The sequence below is a fragment of the Chlamydotis macqueenii genome, chromosome 17 (genome assembly GCF_036417535.1).
Source record: "Chlamydotis macqueenii isolate bChlMac1 chromosome 17, bChlMac1.mat, whole genome shotgun sequence".
Lineage (NCBI taxonomy): Eukaryota > Metazoa > Chordata > Aves > Otidiformes > Otididae > Chlamydotis > Chlamydotis macqueenii.
In genome coordinates this window covers 15,568,787-15,586,484 of record NC_141572.1, presented here as the reverse complement: position 1 = coordinate 15,586,484, position 17,698 = coordinate 15,568,787, and the positions used below count along the sequence as shown (strand labels likewise).

General features: G+C 61.6%; 1 protein-coding gene across 2 annotated transcripts; it reads right to left on the bottom strand.

The window, feature by feature from the left end:
- Positions 1-273: 273 nt before the first annotated feature.
- On the bottom strand, positions 274-11,419 carry PRODH (proline dehydrogenase 1). 2 transcript variants are annotated; one of them, XM_086761384.1, is made up of 14 exons: positions 11,114-11,419; positions 10,434-10,642; positions 5,432-5,466; positions 4,946-5,095; positions 4,751-4,815; positions 4,271-4,387; positions 4,079-4,158; positions 3,734-3,815; positions 3,294-3,386; positions 3,039-3,185; positions 2,687-2,862; positions 2,497-2,595; positions 2,066-2,154; positions 274-1,193 (listed from the first exon to the last, which is right to left on the bottom strand). In XM_086761384.1, the coding sequence occupies exons 1-14, from the start codon at positions 11,417-11,419 to the stop codon at positions 1,006-1,008; spliced, it is 1,836 nt and encodes a 611-aa protein (XP_086617510.1). In that variant the 3' UTR covers positions 274-1,005. The 2 variants fall into 2 exon arrangements, with proteins under 2 accessions (XP_086617510.1, XP_086617511.1); XM_086761385.1 differs by lacking the exons at positions 10,434-10,642; positions 11,114-11,419 and adding an exon at positions 6,044-7,437.
- Between the last annotated feature and the right edge of the window lie 6,279 nt (positions 11,420-17,698).

Here is a 17,698-nt window from a genome sequence, read left to right as displayed (position 1 = left end):
TCTGGGGTGGAGAGAGGCTCTCCTACAGCTGCTACACCCCACATCGCAGGATGCTGCAGGGCTCCCAGATCTCCCAGCCCATCCCAGACAGCTCACACCTTCTCCAGGCCCAGGGAAGCCTGGCCTTACTCCTTCCCCAAGCCCTGACTCAAGCCAAAGCGAGTGGGCAGAGGGGGCCGAGAGCAGGCACTGACCCCCGCTTTGAGACCAGGGCAGCGAAGCACCAGCCAGGGGAGAGCCAGCTGCCCAGTAACTCCAAGAGAGAGACGGGAGCACGAACAGCGACGATTTAATTATCACCGTTCTCTGCAAATCCAGTGTAGAGCTGAGACGAGCCGTGGTCGGGCGCAGACCTGGTCCATGGGTGAGGGAGGAACAGTGCGGGGAGGGAGCCGGCCAGCTCCCTTCAGCGCTTCTGCCCCGCTGGACGTGTGCCCCAGGGTGGACAACCCCATACTCGGGTGGGACGGGAGGAGAACCTGATCCTGCACAGCCCCAGCCCATGCAAAGCTGGTAAGCAGCCAGGTAGTGGCTCACAGGGGCCTCTGCCTCCACAGAGCCAGACGAGACCAAGCCTCAGCCCTGGCAGAGGCCAGCTTGTCCCCAGGCCGCCCAGCCAGCCCCGGACCCGAGCCCACCGCACAACGCAGGCGGCCAAAGTTCCCCGTGCAATCCTGCAAGGGGAAAACCCCAGGGCTGCGTTCACCAAGGCACGGGGAGGGGCCAGCAGCGGACCCCCAGCATCTCCCCCAAGCCAGCCCAGGGCAAGCACGGCTCCGAGGCCCCAGGACAGCAGAGGGACATCACTCTGGGCAGTGCCAGGGGCACCCTACAGCAGTGACCTCCGAAAGGTGCATGTGGTTCAAACAGCAACAAGAGCACATCCCCTCCCAGGGCAAAGGGTGTGGGGTGGGGGGAAAACTGCAGCAGATCTGGGACGGAGAACGGCAGTAGTGGCGACAGCTGAAGGCACAGGAGCTCCCTGGGCCGGATGCCAGGTTGGGGTTAGTGGTTGGGGCTGAAGAGGGTCCCTGTGAGGAGCCGCCTCTTGACCTCCCTCCAGAGAAGGTCCCGCTCCTGGTTCACCCTCTGCATGAAGCCCCTGTTCTCCTGGGCCCTTCGGGACAGGTAGGGCAGCACCTCCTTCACAGGGCCATAAGGCACGTACTTGTAGACGGGGAAGCCGGCTTGGCCTGGAAGGAGAGAGGCTGATCAGAAAAGTATGCAGAAAGGAAAATAAAAAAATAAAAAGAAAGAAGAGAAAAAAAAAACAAACCAGAAGAGAGGAAAAAGAGAAGAAGAGAAAGAAAAAAGAAAAAGTGGGGGAGGAGGGAGGAAAAAAAGCCTCCCTTTCGTCCCAGCTCTCCCACAACCCTTGGCTGTGCCGACGGAGCAAGGGATGGCAGACAGGAGGGCTTCCATGGCTGAGGCTGCAGCCGAGCGCCAGGGAGGGGAAGCCTGGGAGCAGCCCTGGCCGGATGAGGCTGACCCTTCCCCGGGCAGAGGAAGGGGCATCGCATCCCGCCCCAGCTCAGCACTGGAAGCTTGGGAACATGCCAGGGGGAACAGGCCGAGATCACCAGGAGCCCTGGGAGTGTCGGCAGCCAGGGGCAGGCCAATCTGAGAAGCATTCAACCAGAAACATCAAGTTAACACATTTTTCCAGCATGACCAGGGGAGGTTGCAGACAGGCAGCCAAACCCCGCTTGCAAGGGGAACTCCAGGACAGAGCAGTGTCCACGCTGGACAACTGCCCGGTCTGCTTCCTGCTGCTCTCCTGGCCTCAGGTCTCTGCTCTGGATACCGGCGTGGGAAGGGGGAATCAGTCCCTGACCTGAGCTGGGCTCATCTACATCCTCACCGAGCCCCACGCGAGGTCACAGTGCTCCACGCAGCTCAGGAAGAGGTGGCAAGGCATCGTTCTCGGCCAGTACTGCTCCCGCAGAGCCCCAGCCTGGCTCCATCCGTCCCTCAGCCCCCAGAGCAGCCCCTCGGGGGGACCCCATGTGTCCAGGTGGGGCAGGAGCACATTTGCTAAGCCCCCCACCCTGCTCCCAGCACTCACCCAGGGGGAAGGTGATCTGGTCACACATGCCCAGCAGCTGACCGAAGCACACCTTCTTCTCCGAGGGATGGATCCCAAGCTCCGCCATCCTGTGAGCCAAGCCCCAGCATTAGGGAAGAGCTGAAACAGAGGCAGCGCATCCCACCAGAGGAGCTGGGATCATCTCTGAGTATGAGAGCATGGCACTGACCACGTCCCACACAGACACTGGGATGCGAGGCCTTGAAGGATTTGTTTTCCAAATGGCCTCTGGATTGGGGAAACTGGACCAGCTCTGCAGCTGTGGGCTACCATGGGCCCCTGAGAACCGGATGGGAGCTGGGATCCCACCAGGTCAGCACAGAGGATGCCTGACAAGCCACAGCACATCTCAGGGCAGCTCTGCTGGGCCCCCAGTCCCTGCCATGCCCCACTGCCTCCCCGGCACCCACCTGCGGAGGGTGAACTTCACTGTGTCCTCATTGTGAGATGCCACCATCATGCTGGCCTTCCGGTTGTGCTTGATCTCCTCCAGGATATAGTTCAGGCACCTGCAAGACAGTACAGGGCCACATGGCAAGGCCGCTCAAGCCTGTGCCCACTGGGGCGGGAGGGAGGAGTGTGGCTGAGGCTGTCCCCTACTTGTGGTACATCTCGTTGGTCTTCTCATAGGTGGGGTTGATGGGATCCTCGTAGCCAATCTGGGCTGCCCTCTTCCGCTCCTGCTCCATGTAGGCGCCACGGACCAGCTTGGTGCCAAAGTGCCAGCCCTCCCGGCGTGACAGCTCTACATCCACCGTCACATTGTCGTAAGCCTCCTGGGACCAGACAAAAGAGATGGCACAAGGTCACTGCACCAGTGCCACCTCTGCCCTGCACCTTCAGGCAGCCAGCCCCAGAGCTGTGCCATTGCATCGCCATGGCTCGAGGAGCCAACGTCTCTGTCCAGCTGCTCCAGCAGGTCCCTCCTGCCCAGCCTTCTGCCAGACCTCACCTTCAGGTAGCACTGATAGGTGTTGAAGATGATCGCGCGATCCCTGTTGAAGCGGCGCTGCATCTCCAGGGTGAGGCGGCTGATGGCTGGCTGGAAGTAGCTCTGCTCTGCGTCCACCATCAGCCTGACGCCCTTCTCCGTGGCTCTCTGAAGGGTGAATGATGCGCATGGTGGGCTCACGGAGCCACCTGCTACGCGTCTGCCCCCTCGCAGCAGTGCCTATGCCTGGCTCCCCCAGCCCCAGCGCCCCCTTACCTTGGCAAGGACATCCATCCGCTGCAGCATCCGCTTCATCTGCAGGTCCTCCTCCTCGGTAAAGCGGGAGAGGAGGGGCTCAAGCTGCCCAGTCTGAAACAAGAAAAGCTTGTGTCACCCTGCCTGCGGCCAGCCCTGCCCACGGGAGACAGAAACACCCCCTGAGGGAAGCCCATCCCGAGGGCTGCTGCCCACCCCAGCTCCCCTCCATCCACTGGGCAGCACGGCATGTGCAGAGCGCCCACCCCGCCAGCTTGGCAGCTGCCCACAGTAGGTTCACAGCACAGTCAGGCTGCGGCAGCACAGATGCCAGCCCCGCACCACAGCCACCAGCAAGCTACTGGGCAGGGCCCGGGGCAGTGGACCTACACCCTGCTCCTCCAGACTCCCAGTGTCCTCCCTGCAGGGCCACTCTGGAGGTAGCACGGATGGGTACCCACCTGCATATTGGGGACCAGCAGCAGCTTGGAGAGCTTGGTGTGGCTGTTGATCAGGCTGTTCCAGTCCAACAGGTCCACAGTGCTGGGAGCAGAGATCCAGGTCTGTACTGGTGCCTTGCATAGGCAGGGGGGTCTTCACCAGCTCCTGACCCCCACCAGCAAGCGGGGCACATGGCATGTACCACCCTGACCTGTCATGTCACCTCCACCCCAGTCTCCCCTGTGCTAGGTCGCTGTGCTGAGCCAGTGCTGCCTTTGGAGACCTTCCCTTGCTGCTGCCCAGGAACAGGGAAAAGGTCCCCCAGCATCACATCCCGCAGCACCCCTTGGTCACAGGCAGCTTACCCTCTCATGCCCAGGTCTTCGCCCGTGAACCAGTGCTGGCTCTCCACCTTGGTTGCAATGCCGAGGTTGGCCAGGGCCTCCTGCCACCAAAAGGAGCATCAGCACCAAGGGGCTGCAGGGGTCTTGCTGCTCCAAGAGCTCTATGGCCACCTGCAGTGGCACATCGCCCGGTAGCACAGCCTCCTCCCTCACCTGCAGCTTCTCCGCCTCCAGCTTCATCTCCAGCACTGCCCGCTCAGCCTGGCCCTGCTCCGCGGCCATTTGGTGGAAGAACCTCCGCCACTTCACCAGCACATCTGAGAACTGCAGCTGTGGGGACAGATCTCGAGATGAGACACCCGGGCTGCAGATCAGCCGGCTCGGAGCTTTGCAAGACCATACCCACCTGAGGGAGACCCTGACCCTATAGTGGGGCTCCTTGGCCAAGCAGGGGCCAAGCCAACAGCACAGAGCCCCAACACCCTCATGCTGGGACTTTTAAACTTCTGAGCTCTTCATGCACCCCCAAAAGTTGAGGCAAGGTCTCCAGGGTGGTCTTGGGCACACAGGGTTGGTGTGCCATCAGCAGAAACGTCACTGCAAGCAAGCCTGGCCCCCCAAAGCCCCCGCGGATGCCTTACCCATGGCCCTGGCTCTGACCCACCTCACCCTGGTCACAGCCCCGGCACTCACCAGGAACTGAGGTCTGCCCAGCGCAGTCAGCTTGATGGCTGAGAAGCCGTCCTCCGAGCTGCCACCTGGATGGAGCCACACAGACAGAGCTAGCCCGACAGGCAGAAGGGAGGGACCCGAGGTGTGGTGGTGTGCTGCAGGGTCCCCGCAGCCCCCAGGTGCAGTGGGGCTGCGCAGGACGCACAGAACACTTACTTGAGGCGTCGATGCAGCGGAGGAAAGTCTCCATGTGCTGGTCGCACTTGGCCTCGTCAGCGTAGAAATACGTGCGGGCGCTGATGACCCCACCGTGGCGATCCGCAAATTCCTGATGAGCTCGGTATTGCTTCTCCCTTTGTTCTGCTCCTGGAGTAGAAGAGGACAGAGATGGGCCAGGCCATCCTGTCGGGCTCCTGCAAGCCTCCCCAGGAGCTTCTGCTGCAGGTGCAGGGGAGCGGGGCTCCATCTTGGACCTCAAAAGAGCCCCCAAGGGCTGCATGGCGCCCTGCTTGCTGCGTTGCCCGAGCAGAGGCTGAGCCTTTGCCAAGGAGCAGGGTTGGCCAGGAACCAAGGTGGTTCCTCCTCCAGCTCGTGTTTTGAGGCTGTGGGAGCTGGGTCCTTCCCCCAGGCCAGGCCTGCAGTGCCTGGATCAGCTGGACCTTGTGGCTGTCTCCTGTCAGCAGGAGAGGCTGGGTCACTCACCTCCCGTCTCCTTCTCGGCTGCAGAGGTGCAGGAGCTAAGAAGAGAAACAGGGAAGATAAGGGCCAGGTCAGCAACCCCCTGCAACCCCACGCTGGTGACCAGGGCAGCTCTGAGGCTCCCCCACTGCCAGCCTGGCGCTGGACCCTGCTCTTCCCTCACCATCCCATCACCAACGGATCAAATGCTGCTCAGCACGAGCTCCGCCGGCAGGTCAGACGCCCCAAGCCCACTCGTGGAAGGCAATGGCCTTTCCATGTCCAGGTGCAAGTGCTACCTGGAGCCCTTGAGGCAGCGCAGGGACAATGCTCTGTCCCAGCCGCTCTCCGACAGCTCGCCCCACGGCAAGGACGAGCTCAGCCCTGGTGGGGCTGGGTGCCCTCTCTCACACCGCGCCAGCCCACAGCCCTCGCAGCGGCAGCACCAAGCCTCACCCAACGCCATCCCCTACCTCGCAGGCACGAGCGGCCAGAATGCCAAGCAAGGCCGCTGGCGTTCGGGCCAGGCCCAGGCCCCGGGCCCCTCACGCCGCAGGATGCCCTGCTGCAGCTTGGCTGCCCCCTGCTGTTAGCCAACAACTTACAAACACAACCGGAGCTGAAGCCCGGGCTTACCACGGATGTAATTTCAAGCCCGAGTTCTTTGCCACACAGATAACGGGGCTCTCATGGCCTGGGGATGCCAGCCAAGTCACGAGATCCTCCTTCAGCTGGAGCAATAAGCCTTCCTGCCGACACCCTGAATCCAGCCCCCCACCCGGGGTCTCACCCAGGACTGCCAGCCCCCGGAGAACAGCCACGGGTGACGGCAGAGCCACCTCCTCCTCTGGGACATCCCTGCCTTGGAGCCACTGTCCCAGCGCTGGCCGTGCCAACCATGGGGAAGGCATGCTGCGAGGAAAGCAGCAAAGCCACCCGGAATCGCACGCAAGAGAGCGGAGGGGCACGTGGTGCAGTCCCAGGACACGTTGTCCTCCACAGAAACCCTGTGACAGGGATTAGGGGCTGCTGGAAGTACAAACAAGTGGAGACAAGCCCTTCCCTCCCGCTCCCCGGAGCCAGGAACGGCCTCCCGTTGCTCAAAGCGCAGCAAAGGCTGGCGTGAGCCGGGGCAGGAGCAGCAGGCACCATGCTGGGCAGGCTCTGCTCTGCGCTTTTGCTCCCCTGAGAACAGCTCAGGAAGGTTTCCGCCCCGAGTACAGAGGGTAGAGGAAAGGAAGGAGGAGACAGCGTACAGCCCAGGACAGGCCGTGACAGCAAAGCCTGCACGGGATGGAAGGTCTCCTCAGAGCAGGCAGCATGGCGCAGGGGGAGGCCGCAGCTGCACACGCTGCTGCGACTCCGAGGACACGTTGAGAGAGACAGGTCGGGCGGGCAGGCCCCCACCGCAGGCCAGCTCTGAGCCCCACCGCACGCCTCGCATCCTACCGCCGAGAGGCCAGGGCACAGCCAAAGCACGGGACCCAAACCAGCGCACGGCACCCTTCAGCTCAAAGCTGTTTGTGCTCCCAAAGACAAACACGCCCTTTCCAGCAGCATTCCTGCTGCATGACTGCACGGAGCCCATCCTCCCCGGGGCGTTCGAAGCAGTGCCATGGCGCTGGCATTACTCTTCTGCAGCAAGCGAGATGAAGGAAGCTCCTTCCAGCTGAAGAAATGCGCTTCCTGCACATCACCTGCTTTCTTCACAGTATCAGTCCTGGCCAGCAAGGCCATTCCTACGCCAAGCGCCACTTAACCCAGCTCACTGGATTGCTGGGAAGGGTGATCCAGCTGATGCGGCAGACTGGGCTTTTTGGGAAGTTTTTGATAAACCGCCTCATGAGAAGGAAAGGTCCCTCTGTCAGAAATAAGTAGGCAATAATCCATCTTACCCTGGAGGGTGCTGCAAGTGCGTTTGCTTTTCTCATCAGCACACGGGATGAGGGAACACCAGCAAGAAGCTCTTCCTGAACTACCACAGCCCAGGAAAAACTCATGGAATCACAGAACGGTTTGGGTGGGAAGGGACCTTCAAAGCCCATCCACTCCAACCCCCCCTGCAAGGTGCAGGGACATCTCCAACCACATCAGGTTGCTCAGAGCCTCGTCCAACCTGGCCTGGGATGTTTCTAGGGATGGGGCATCCACTGCCTCTCTGGGCAACCTGCTCCTGTGTTCCACCAACCTCAGTGTAAAAAATTTTTTCCTGGTATCTAATCTAAATCTACCTCCATTTTGAAACTGCTACTCCTCCTCCTGTCACACCAGGCCCTACTAAACAGTCCCTCCCCATCTTTCTTGTAGGCCCTATTTAGGCACTGGGAGGCTGCTCTAAGGTCTCCCCGGAGCCTCCTCTTCTCCAGGCTGAACAGCCCCAGCTCTCTCAGCCTGGCCTCACAGGAGAGCTGCTCCAGCCCTCTGATCATCTTTCACATGGCCATGTGAAGCCCGGACCAGAGCTATGGGTGGTGCTTAAAACCCTGCAGGTAGGAGCAAAGCAAAGCTCTCAGCAGAAGAGCGTCCTTCATGCTTGCCCCATGTGCAAGCTGCCAACACGCAGCAGCCCAGGGCCACCGCAGGGCCTCAGGACACAGCTTCACACTGAAGAGAAACCCTGCCGTGATGCCGGGGACATGCAGCCAGAGCACCGGGCATGGGTGGCAGCAGAAGGAGGGGAGGCGGGGGCTCTGGAAGTCTGAATGGTCATCCCACGCTGGGGCAGAAACTGGCTGTCCACACGACAGATCTCCAGAGATAGCGAAGCTGATGTGCCACATGGCAGAGCCATTCAGGGGGTCTGACAGCAATTGGGGCAGGATTGGCCATCCCCATCTCCTGGCTTGGGATGCCCATGGGCCAGCAATGGCCCTGAGGCTACCATGGGACCACAACCACCTCTACTATGGGGGGGGGTCCTTGTTTCAACCCACAGGGAGTAGAAGCCCCTGCCCAGCCACAGTGCTGCCTCCTCCTCACAGCCCACCCAGGGCTGCACCCATCCCAAAACCCTCAGCCCCGGCACTGCCCTGGGAGCGGAGTGACATCCAGGTTCTGCGGCCAGCAGGATGCCTTTCTCCAGCCGTGTCCCTGCGAGCTGGCAGCAGCCAGCAGCCTTCAGCCTTGGGACAAGCTGGCAGAGCGCGGAACACCAGCCCGGGCAGGGCTGAGCCTGCAGCCGGCAGGATAAGCCAGCGCCTGCTTTGCATTGCTGCTCCCAACCAGAAAAAACCTGTGACGAGGAGCGGCCATGGCCCGTTGCTGGGAAGGAAAGGGCATTTCCCTGCTCACCAACAAAACATCCACAAAAAACCACCACCAAACTCATCAGCTGCATGTGGTTTGTACCTCTGCTTCCCCTGAAGCACTTGCACCAGAGAGGGAAGCAGCTCCCAAGTCCAGCAGCCGCAAGCCCTGCACCGCCCACCCCTCACCCACGCACAGTCCCTGGCAGAAGCACTGATCATTTGGGGTTTTGCCCCAAACAGACCTGAAGCAGCGCTTGGCTCCCATACATCCCCTCCGATGCCAGCCCTGGGCCTTGTCCCCGCTCCGGGACATCCTTGAGTGATCTAGAGCTCACAAAGCACCGTGAGCAGGCAGGACAGAGGTGCAGGCAGAGCCAAAAAACCCTTGGCACTTGGCAAGGCTTGGCACAGGCGCAGCCAGCCCAAGGAAGGCAGCAAGGCCGGCCCAGGAGCGCCAGCCCCGCCAGCTCAGCCCCACGGGGATGCTGAGCAACGTCCCTGGCCCACAGCTGCGTGCCCAGGGAAGAAACCAGCCACTCCAAAACCACCCCTGCTCCGCACCTTCAAAAGAGCCACCACCCCATGGGCTGCAAGGAGGGTGTTTAGAAGCTTTTACGTTAAAAAACAACAACAACAAAAAAAAACAGTTTGCAGCTCGATCTGCCAGGGGCTGGGATGCAGCTCCCACACCAGCACTCCCAGGCAGGCCCTTCGTGCCGACGGGGATTTCCAGCAGCGGTGTCACCCCGGCGCGGTGAGCAGGGGCACCCTGATAAGCAGCGCCTGGGTGGGGTGGAGAGTGGAGATAAGGCTCCGGGCGCTGGCTAGGAGGACTCCAGCAGCAGCACCTGCATCACTGCACCCACCCGAAACCCCACTTGCAAATCACCCCAAAAAGCCATTTCCACAGCATTTTCAACACTGCCTGACAAGCGCGTGACAGCTGGCCTGCGTCCCCAGCTGCAGGCAGGGACACGGGGCTGTCACAGCTTTGCCCCATGCAGTGCTGCATCCCCAGCCTGCGCCCTCCAGCAAGACCACCCTTGTCCTGGATGGGGGTCACATACACGCCACCCACCCCGGTGACTGCGGAGCGCCGGCCAGCAGCCCATCGATCCAAGCTGGAGCTCCGAGAGTGGAAAGTTACCGGTGGCTTTGGGCACAGGCCTGCTCTTGGCAGCAGGTGGGAGGCAGGGAAGGCTGCCCGGGATGGTGGGGGAGGAGGGGAGGGAAATGCAGGAAGGCTGTGCGACCCGGGGGGGCAGCACCCCAATGTGGGCATAGTGGGGTGTGGGGATTGAGGGGGCAGCATCCCGGGGGAGGAATGGGGGGGGCGGCACCCCAGTGTGGGAGTGAAGGAAGAATGGGGGGACAGCAGCCCAGTGGGTGCAGAGGGGTGGAGAGGGGCAGCAGCCCAGTGGGGAGGGAGAAAGGGAAAGTGGGATGGAGGGGCAGCACCCCATGGGGAAGGAGGAATAAGGGGGGGCTAAAACCAATGTATACAGGGGAGTGGGGAGGGGCAGCACCCCGGCAGGGGAAATGGGGGGCAGCACCCCTGTGTGGGCGAGGGGGGAAGTGGGGACGCCCGGGCGGATGGGGGAGGGGGGAGTGAAGCGCCTCCGCGGGAGGCGGGGCCGTGACACAGCGCAACACCGGCTCCGCAGCCAATGGGCGCGGGGGGCCGGGCAGGCGCAGCCAATAGCAGAGCGGCCAAGGCCCGCCACCGCCCGCCGCGCCCTCCCACCGCCCCGCACGGCGCGGCCCAGCCCCGCGCTCACTCCAGCTGCTTGCGCTCGGCCTCCTCGGCGGTGAGGTCCTTCTCCACGCTGTAATCCAGCACGGCGCCCACGCCGAACGCCTGGTTCCGCTGGATGAGGGGTTTGATGGCCTCCTGGTCCTCCCCGGCCACGAACTGCCCGTAGAAGGTCATCTTCATCAGCCGCTCGAACAGCGCCTGCCCCAGCACCCGCTGGCACAGCTGCAGCAGCTGCGGGACAGCGGCGACTCAGGGCTCCGCCGGCAGCACCCACCCCCCAGGCTCGGGACCCCAGCTGCCCGGGACCGATACCCCCTGGAGCGGGCAGCTCCCCGCGGTCCAGGACCGGGACTCCACCCGGAGTGAGACGCCCCCCTGCCCGGCACCCTCACCCGGAGCGGGACCCACCCCTCCGCAGGACCGGGACCCTCTGGAGCAGGCAGCTCCCCCTGGTCCGGGACCCCGCCAGGAGTGGGCACCCCTCCGGGACCGGCACCCTCTGGAGCGAAACCCCCCCCTCCCCGCCCGGCCCCAGCATCCCCCGGAGCAGACATGCCTCTCCCGGGACCGGCACCCCCGGAGCGAACCCCCCGTACCCAGGACCGGTACCCCCCAGAGCGGGCAGGCCCCCCGGGACCCCATCCGGAGTGAGACCCTCCCTGCCCAGGACCCCGGCCCCGGTGCCCCCCCCCCCGCACCCACCTCCCGGTTGTGCTCCACCAGCGGCCCCACGGCGCAGAGCCCCAGCACCAGCAGCCCACGCAGCAGCTCGCCGCTGCTCTTGCTGCGGAACGCCTCCCGCGGGTCCCCGAAGTCCACGGCGGGAGGAGGAGGAGGACGGGGGGGCGGCGGCGGCCCCCCTCCCCGCGGAGGAAGCACCGGCCGGGCCCCTCTGCCCGCGGCCGGCGGTGGAGCGGTCCCGCGGGGCGCGGAGCTGGGGGGGCCCAGGCGGGAGGAGGGGAGGGCGGCAGCGGCGCGCAGCGCCCGGGCCGCGCTCAGCGGAGCCATGGCCACGACGGGGCCGCCCCTTCCGCGCTGCCCCCACACCCCGCTTTAAATAGCGCCCGTCCGGTACCGCCCCGCCGGGCTCTCCCCGCCGAAACAGCCGCCGCTCCGCCCCGGCTCCGGGACCACCCACCCCGGCGCAGCACCCACCCCCCCAGTCTGGTGCCATTCCTCCACCCCCTCGGGTGCCAACCCACCCTGGGGGGGGCGCATCCCATCCCGGGGACGGGGCGGGGATACCCCGAAGGGAGCCCCGGGTGGGGCTTGAAAGGCACCCTATCCCCTTGGAGCAATTCTGGGAGGGGGGAGCGAAGGGAGCCCCACGCCGTTTGGGGACCCCCATGGGGGCCCCCTCAAGGGGGCGCTGAAGTGGTCCCCGTCCCACCAGAAGGGCCCTGAGGGGAGCACCCGGGACAACTCTAGAGGGCCAAAGGGTCCCTGACCTCTCAGAGCAGCCTCAAAGGGAACCCCCAAAGGGTCCCTGTCCCCGCGTGGCCAGCTCTGGGGCAGGCTGTGGCGTGTCCGGCCCACAGAGCCGGGAAACCCTTGGGGGACCCGTCTCAGACCCTCGGGACCTGTTATGGGAGAGATGTTGTTGGAAGCCCCTGTGCTCGGTCCTCGCGGTCTGCGCACAGACGGTTTGGGGGTTTCAGCTGACTCCTCACCCGCTCGGTCAGGGCGGCGGGTGCTTGGGGAGGCTGGAGCCAGCGGACCAGCCCCCTCGGTGTGGGCTGGGGCAGGTGGGCTTTGCCTGCCCCGTGGACCCCCGCCGTGGAGAGGGCGGGCAGAGCCGTGGGAGGTTCCCGGCCTGAGCTGTTCCTGACAGGCACACCCAGGATTGAACTCCAGAGATCACCCAGCACCTCCCTGGCACCCTGCAGCCAGGTATGCTCCCGACTCTTGGCCCGGGGAGCAGAGAGCAGGGACCTCCCTTCCATTTTGCAGTAGCGAGGACCATGGCTGCATCCCTGCTCCATGCCCACACAGAATCATGGAATGGTTTGGGTGGGAAGGGACCTTTAACAGCCATCCAGTCCAACCCTCCTGCACGGAGCAGGGACATCTCCAACCAGATCAGGTTGCTCAGAGCCCCGGCCAACCTGGCCTGGAATGTTTCCAGGGATGGGGCATCCACCTCCTCTCTGGGCAACCTCTGCCAGGGTTCCACCACCCTCAGCATAAAACTTTTTTTCCTAATATCCAATTTGACTCTACCTCCCTCTATTTTAAAACCATCACCCCTCATCCTGTCACACCAGGCCCTGCTGAAGAGTCTGTCCCCACCTTTCCTGCAGCCCCCTTTGGGCACTGGGAGCCGCTCTCAGGTCTCCCCAGAGCCTCTTCTTCTCCAGGCTGAACAGCCCCAGCTCTCTCAGCCCGGCCTCACAGCAGAGCTGCTCCAGCCCTGTCAGCATCTGCATGGCCTCCTCTGGACCCTCTCCAACAGCTCCACGTCCTTCTGATGTTGGGGGCTCCAGAGCTGGACACAGCGCTGCAGGTGGGGTCTCACCAGGGCAGAGTAGAGGAGCAGAATCCCCTCCCTCGACCTGCTGGCCACGCTGCTGGGGATGCAGCCCAGGGTGCGGTTGGCCTTCTCGGCTGTGACCACAAATTGTCAGCTCATGTTGAGCTTCTCGTCCACCAGCACCCCCCAGTCCATTCTCCCCCAGCCTGGATTTGTGCCTGGGATTGTCCCGACCCACGTGCAGGACCTTGCCCTTGGCCTGGTTGAACTCCATGATGTTTGCACGGGCCCACCTCTCCAGCCTGTCCAGGTGCCTCTGGATGGCACCATGCCCTCCCCGTGACCCTGTCCCCCCCCATGCCCCCTTTCCCAGCCCCGCCGCTGCAGCGGCTCTGCCCTGGCGCGGACCCGCCCAGTCCCAGCTCCCCAGTGACACCTCGCGCCCGGGGATGCTCAGCGCAGGCAGCGCCGGTTTGGGCAGGGGTGGAGCAGGCGGCCAGAGGCCCGCGGGGTGTGCTGAGGTGGGAAACCGCGTCCTGAGTGGGTTGGAGAGGAAGAGCCCGCAGCTTTGAGACGGCTCCAGCAGCTGCCATGAAAAATTTTTATTTTCCAAAGCAACCCCCAGTCCAGCAAACTGTAACCACCGCAAAAATCTCACCCCATCCGGATGAGGTACATCTGCCACAGGGCCATGGGTACAGGAAAAATCAGTTACAGAAAATATTTTTTCCCTGCACACCAGGATTGGCATTGCTGCAATTAGTGGCGAGACCGCAGAGCATGCTTGAGCTCGTTTGCAAGGTTTCCTTCTGGGATGTCCTGTCCTTCCATGGTGAAAGCCAGGCAGTGGCATGGGCCCTTAACAGAGCTGGGTAAAAAGTGGGCTATGAAAAAGCATCCATTTCCTTCAAAATATTTCCTGCTCCACATGAATTCCTTCATGCTCTTCAGAATGAAATAATCCTTCCGAAGTTCCTTGCTGCGATGAGCTGGCACACATGAAGGCTCAGGCTGCAGCTGAAACTCTCGTTGAAGACAAAAAAGCCAGCGTTGCACCGAGTCGCATTAAAGCCTGAGGAGCAGATGCTACTTGCTGCAATTAAAAACTTGTAATCAGCTAAAACTTTTGCTCCTTTTTAAGCCTTAGTGGTGCCACTGTTAATCAATGGTCACAACCAGATCCTCCTGCCGTGGCAAGGAGCTCGTTTCTCACCCGGGTGCCACAGAGAAAATTCCCTGGAAAGGCTCTAACAGCACCAGTCACTCCCAGGAAATATTCACCTGCCTTTAGCAGGGGAAAGCTTCCAAGCATTGCGTGTTGCGCCGGCAGAGCTGGTGGCCCTGTGACATCGGTGGAGCCCCCAGGCTGGGACGGGGGATTTGTGGTGTACAACCAGGTCTGAGTTTCCAGAGAAACTGTAGTCTCAGATCTGAACACAAAGATGACAAGTAAAAAAGCCACATTTTGGTAGGAGCGAGATCTGGTGGTGTTTGTCTTGGGATGGTGGCTCCCAAAGCAGAGGGGATCCCTGAGCTGGCAACCCGCTGATGGCTGGGAGACCACCGAGGGATGCTGGAGGCTGCTGAGGGGACCGTGACAAACCCTGCCCTGTGGCGTGGGACTTTATCCCCTTTAGGTCACTGTCCCTGTACCCCACCACGTCCAAGTAGATGCCACAGCTGGCCCATGCGTAACGTGGGAAGCCCGGTCCAGCCCACGGCACAGGGGCTCACATCATGAATGTACCCACGCCGCTGGGAGAGGCTGTTACCAATGGCTTGGGAAGCCATGAGATGTAAAGAAACAAATCTGAATACGAGACGAACAGGGGAGAGGGGGATTTAGCGCGGGAGGAGATGGCAGTTTGGAAAGAGGGAGGCCACAGCACGCGTATTTCATGGGCCAGCGCTCGGCAGAGAGACGTTTTTGACACGGTGAAAATAACAGATGGCAACAAGCAACAGCAGCCGCTCACGGCATCTGGGAGGGAGAGCTGTGAGAAGAAAACCGCTCCTCCCGCCTTTCGGCAGAAGCGGGCACAGGCATGGGGCCAGAGGGCTGCTGCGCTGTGCTGGGACGCAGGGATTGTCTTCCTCCAGCCCAGCTCCATCCTTGGGACTGAGGCCTGATCCTCACTGTCCCCTGGCTCTGCCAGCCCTTGAGCCCTGCCTGCTCCAGCAGCCCCCGCCGCACCAGCCGCCCTTTGCTCCCAGCACCCATCCTCTGCGGTTTCCCTGGAGAGGGCTGATTCAGATCCTCCTCCGTTGGCTATTTTCTGTGCTGATCATACGCCCAGCTCATGCCCAGCACCAGTGCCACCAAACCGCTTCCACCCATGGCCAGGGAGGGACATCTGCCCCTCTCCCAGCCCGTGGGTGGGGTGTGGGGAACCATGTGGACCCTCAGCTGGCATCCGGTTCTGCGGCCCTTGGAGCAGGCTGGGTGCCACAGCCCTCCCTGGATCAGGGGCAGCTGTCTGCCGCCGATCCACCAGCAAAACCTGCGAGAAGGTGGAAGTGGGGACAGTGCTTCTCACCCTCCTGGGGTGTCTCTGCAGGTCTGGAGCCCCGGCGAGAGCAGGGAGATCTGCCACAGGCACCGCCGGTGGAAGAGATGCTGCGGGCTGGGGGCTCCGCTTGCAGCCGATCTGGCCATTTCCGACCTTGCTCCTCCAGCGCGGTCAGGATTCCGGAAGCTGGGCTGGGCTGCAATCCCTGGCATTTTCCATTTGCATCCAAATGATTTTCAGTGAATCTCTTGCAGCCTGAGAAATAAATGTGCTCTTGGCTCTCCCCTCTGAGCTCCTGCAGCCCTGGTGTGGCTCAGCAGCCGTGAGAAAACACCCCAGTGAATTCTTATCCCTGTAAAGGTCACAGCTATAAAAAAAGGAGGTTGCCTCTGAAAGGGCACCTAGGAAATATCCAAGGCAGGAAAAGGGACATCAGACTTCCCACATCAAATCTTTTTTTTTTTTTTTGTGCAGAGGATCCCTCTGGTTTTCCACCCACGAGTAGAAGTGGGTCATGTGAGACGTTCCCAGAGAGCGCGCCTGGGGAAAAGGAAGGTCAGTGAATGCTTGAAACGATTTTGCTGCACTTAGAGCTGAGAAAGGATCACGCCGGAAGGTTTCTGTGGAAGTGGGGTCTAGGGAATAGACATAAAAAGCCTTTTTTTCCAAGCTGCCTCCCTTGGCGGGTGGGTTGTTTACGGAGCCTGGATGCCAGAGTGCCTGGAAGGGAGCCAGTTCTATTTTAGCCCTTTGTGAATGATTTAAACACCTCGTGCTGGGTGAGCGTTCCTGGGAAAGCAGCGGGGAGGGGAGGGCGAGGGAGAGGAGCGCTCTGGGGCAGAGGCAGGGCTGGGCAGCAGGAAGGGGCTGCTCAGCTCTGCTTCCCTGGCCAAACAGGGGTGCGAGACCCCAGGAGACGGGTGAAGCCCTGGGCAGGGAGAGCGGGAGCCTCTCCTGACTCCCATCAAGAGCTGCTGCTGAGAGGTGAACCCAGGGAGATGTGTGCCCAGGGCTGCCAGCCCCTGGGGCCGGTTGCCTCCGATGACAGCTCACCAGCGAGCATCTTCCCAAACCTCTCAGCTTCCTCCCAGGTGATGCTGCTAGGGAGCCCCTCTACTCCTCCTTGCCTGCAAGGAGCATCCCCTGGCCAGGCCCACGGAGCCGGGGTCCCCACCCTGAGCTGAGCCGAAGATCCCCAGGGGCGGGAGCCCGATGTGCCGGGGGCTCGGGGCAGGGCTCCCTGCAGCGATGTGAAGGCAACCAGACATCAGCAGATTCGGGACCAGCAGTGCTCTCATGGCTGAGGCAGATCAACTCAAGCTCCCTTACCCTTGAGAACCTGGCTGTTCCTTATTGATTAATGCTGTGGCTCATCCTTCTAAAATAAGCTCTTAATTATTGTGCCTCGGGAAGCAGAGATATCTTGCAGCACAATCTCATCGATCTGAGGGCTGCTGCAGCCCCAGCGAAACCCCTCTGGCTGCAGAGTCTTGCTGTCCGCTGCCCGGAGCCGGCTCCGCTCCGCAGGCGGGTGTCGGGCTTGTGTGGGGGACGGGTCGATTCCCAGCTTGCAGCACCCCATTGGTACTTGTCTTTTTCCAAGCATCACTTATTTTTACTTCTTACCTCTCTGTGTATTTGTCCTGGTGTCAGCAGGGATGGAGTTAATTTTCCTCTCCGTAGCCGGTGTGTTTGGGATTTCATGAGTGAAGAATGTTGATGAACACACTGATGATACGAGTTGTTGTTAATGAGACCAGGGACACTGTCTGACTTTCCAAGTCTCATTGAAGTCTCGTTAACGTGCAGATGCAGGAAGCTGGGTGAAAGACAGACAGAATAATTGACCCAAACTGGCCAAAGAGAGCATTCCATGCCATGAATGTCACGCTCAGTATAGAAGTGGGGGTTGCTCATGGGAGAGGGCATCCATTCGGGCATCTTTTTCCATCCTTGGCACACATCCTTTGCATCCATATTCCACCTTTCTCTCTCTCTTGCTTGCTGCCATCATTCCCCCTGCCTTGCTGGCTCGCTTTTGCTCCTTTGCTTGCTGCTCGGTGTCGTTTCTGCGATCGCTGCTCGGGACGGGCTGTATCGGTCATTGGGACATGGGGTGGTGAGAAATTGTACATTGTTCATGTTGTATATTTTGTATATTTTAATATCCTTATATTCTGTTATTACTGTAGTTTTTCTTTGCTATTTTAGTAAACTGTTTTTATCTCAATCCATGAGTTTTCCTTTCTTCCCAATTTCTCTCCCCCATCCCTCTGGGGAGGGGGAGGGTGAGCGAGCAACTGTGTG

Excerpts from the sequence above, each read along its gene's own strand:
- PRODH (XM_086761384.1), bottom strand. The coding sequence starts at position 11,419 with ATGGCTCCGCTGAGCGCGGCCCGGGCGCTGCGCGCCGCTGCCGCCCTC. Across the intron at positions 4,159-4,270 it reads TGGAGGCGGAGAAGCTGCAG|GAGGCCCTGGCCAACCTCGG; the intron begins GTGAGGGAGGAG and ends TTTTGGTGGCAG. Across the intron at positions 1,194-2,065 it reads CCAGATCACCTTCCCCCTGG|GCCAAGCCGGCTTCCCCGTC; the intron begins GTGAGTGCTGGG and ends CTCTCCTTCCAG.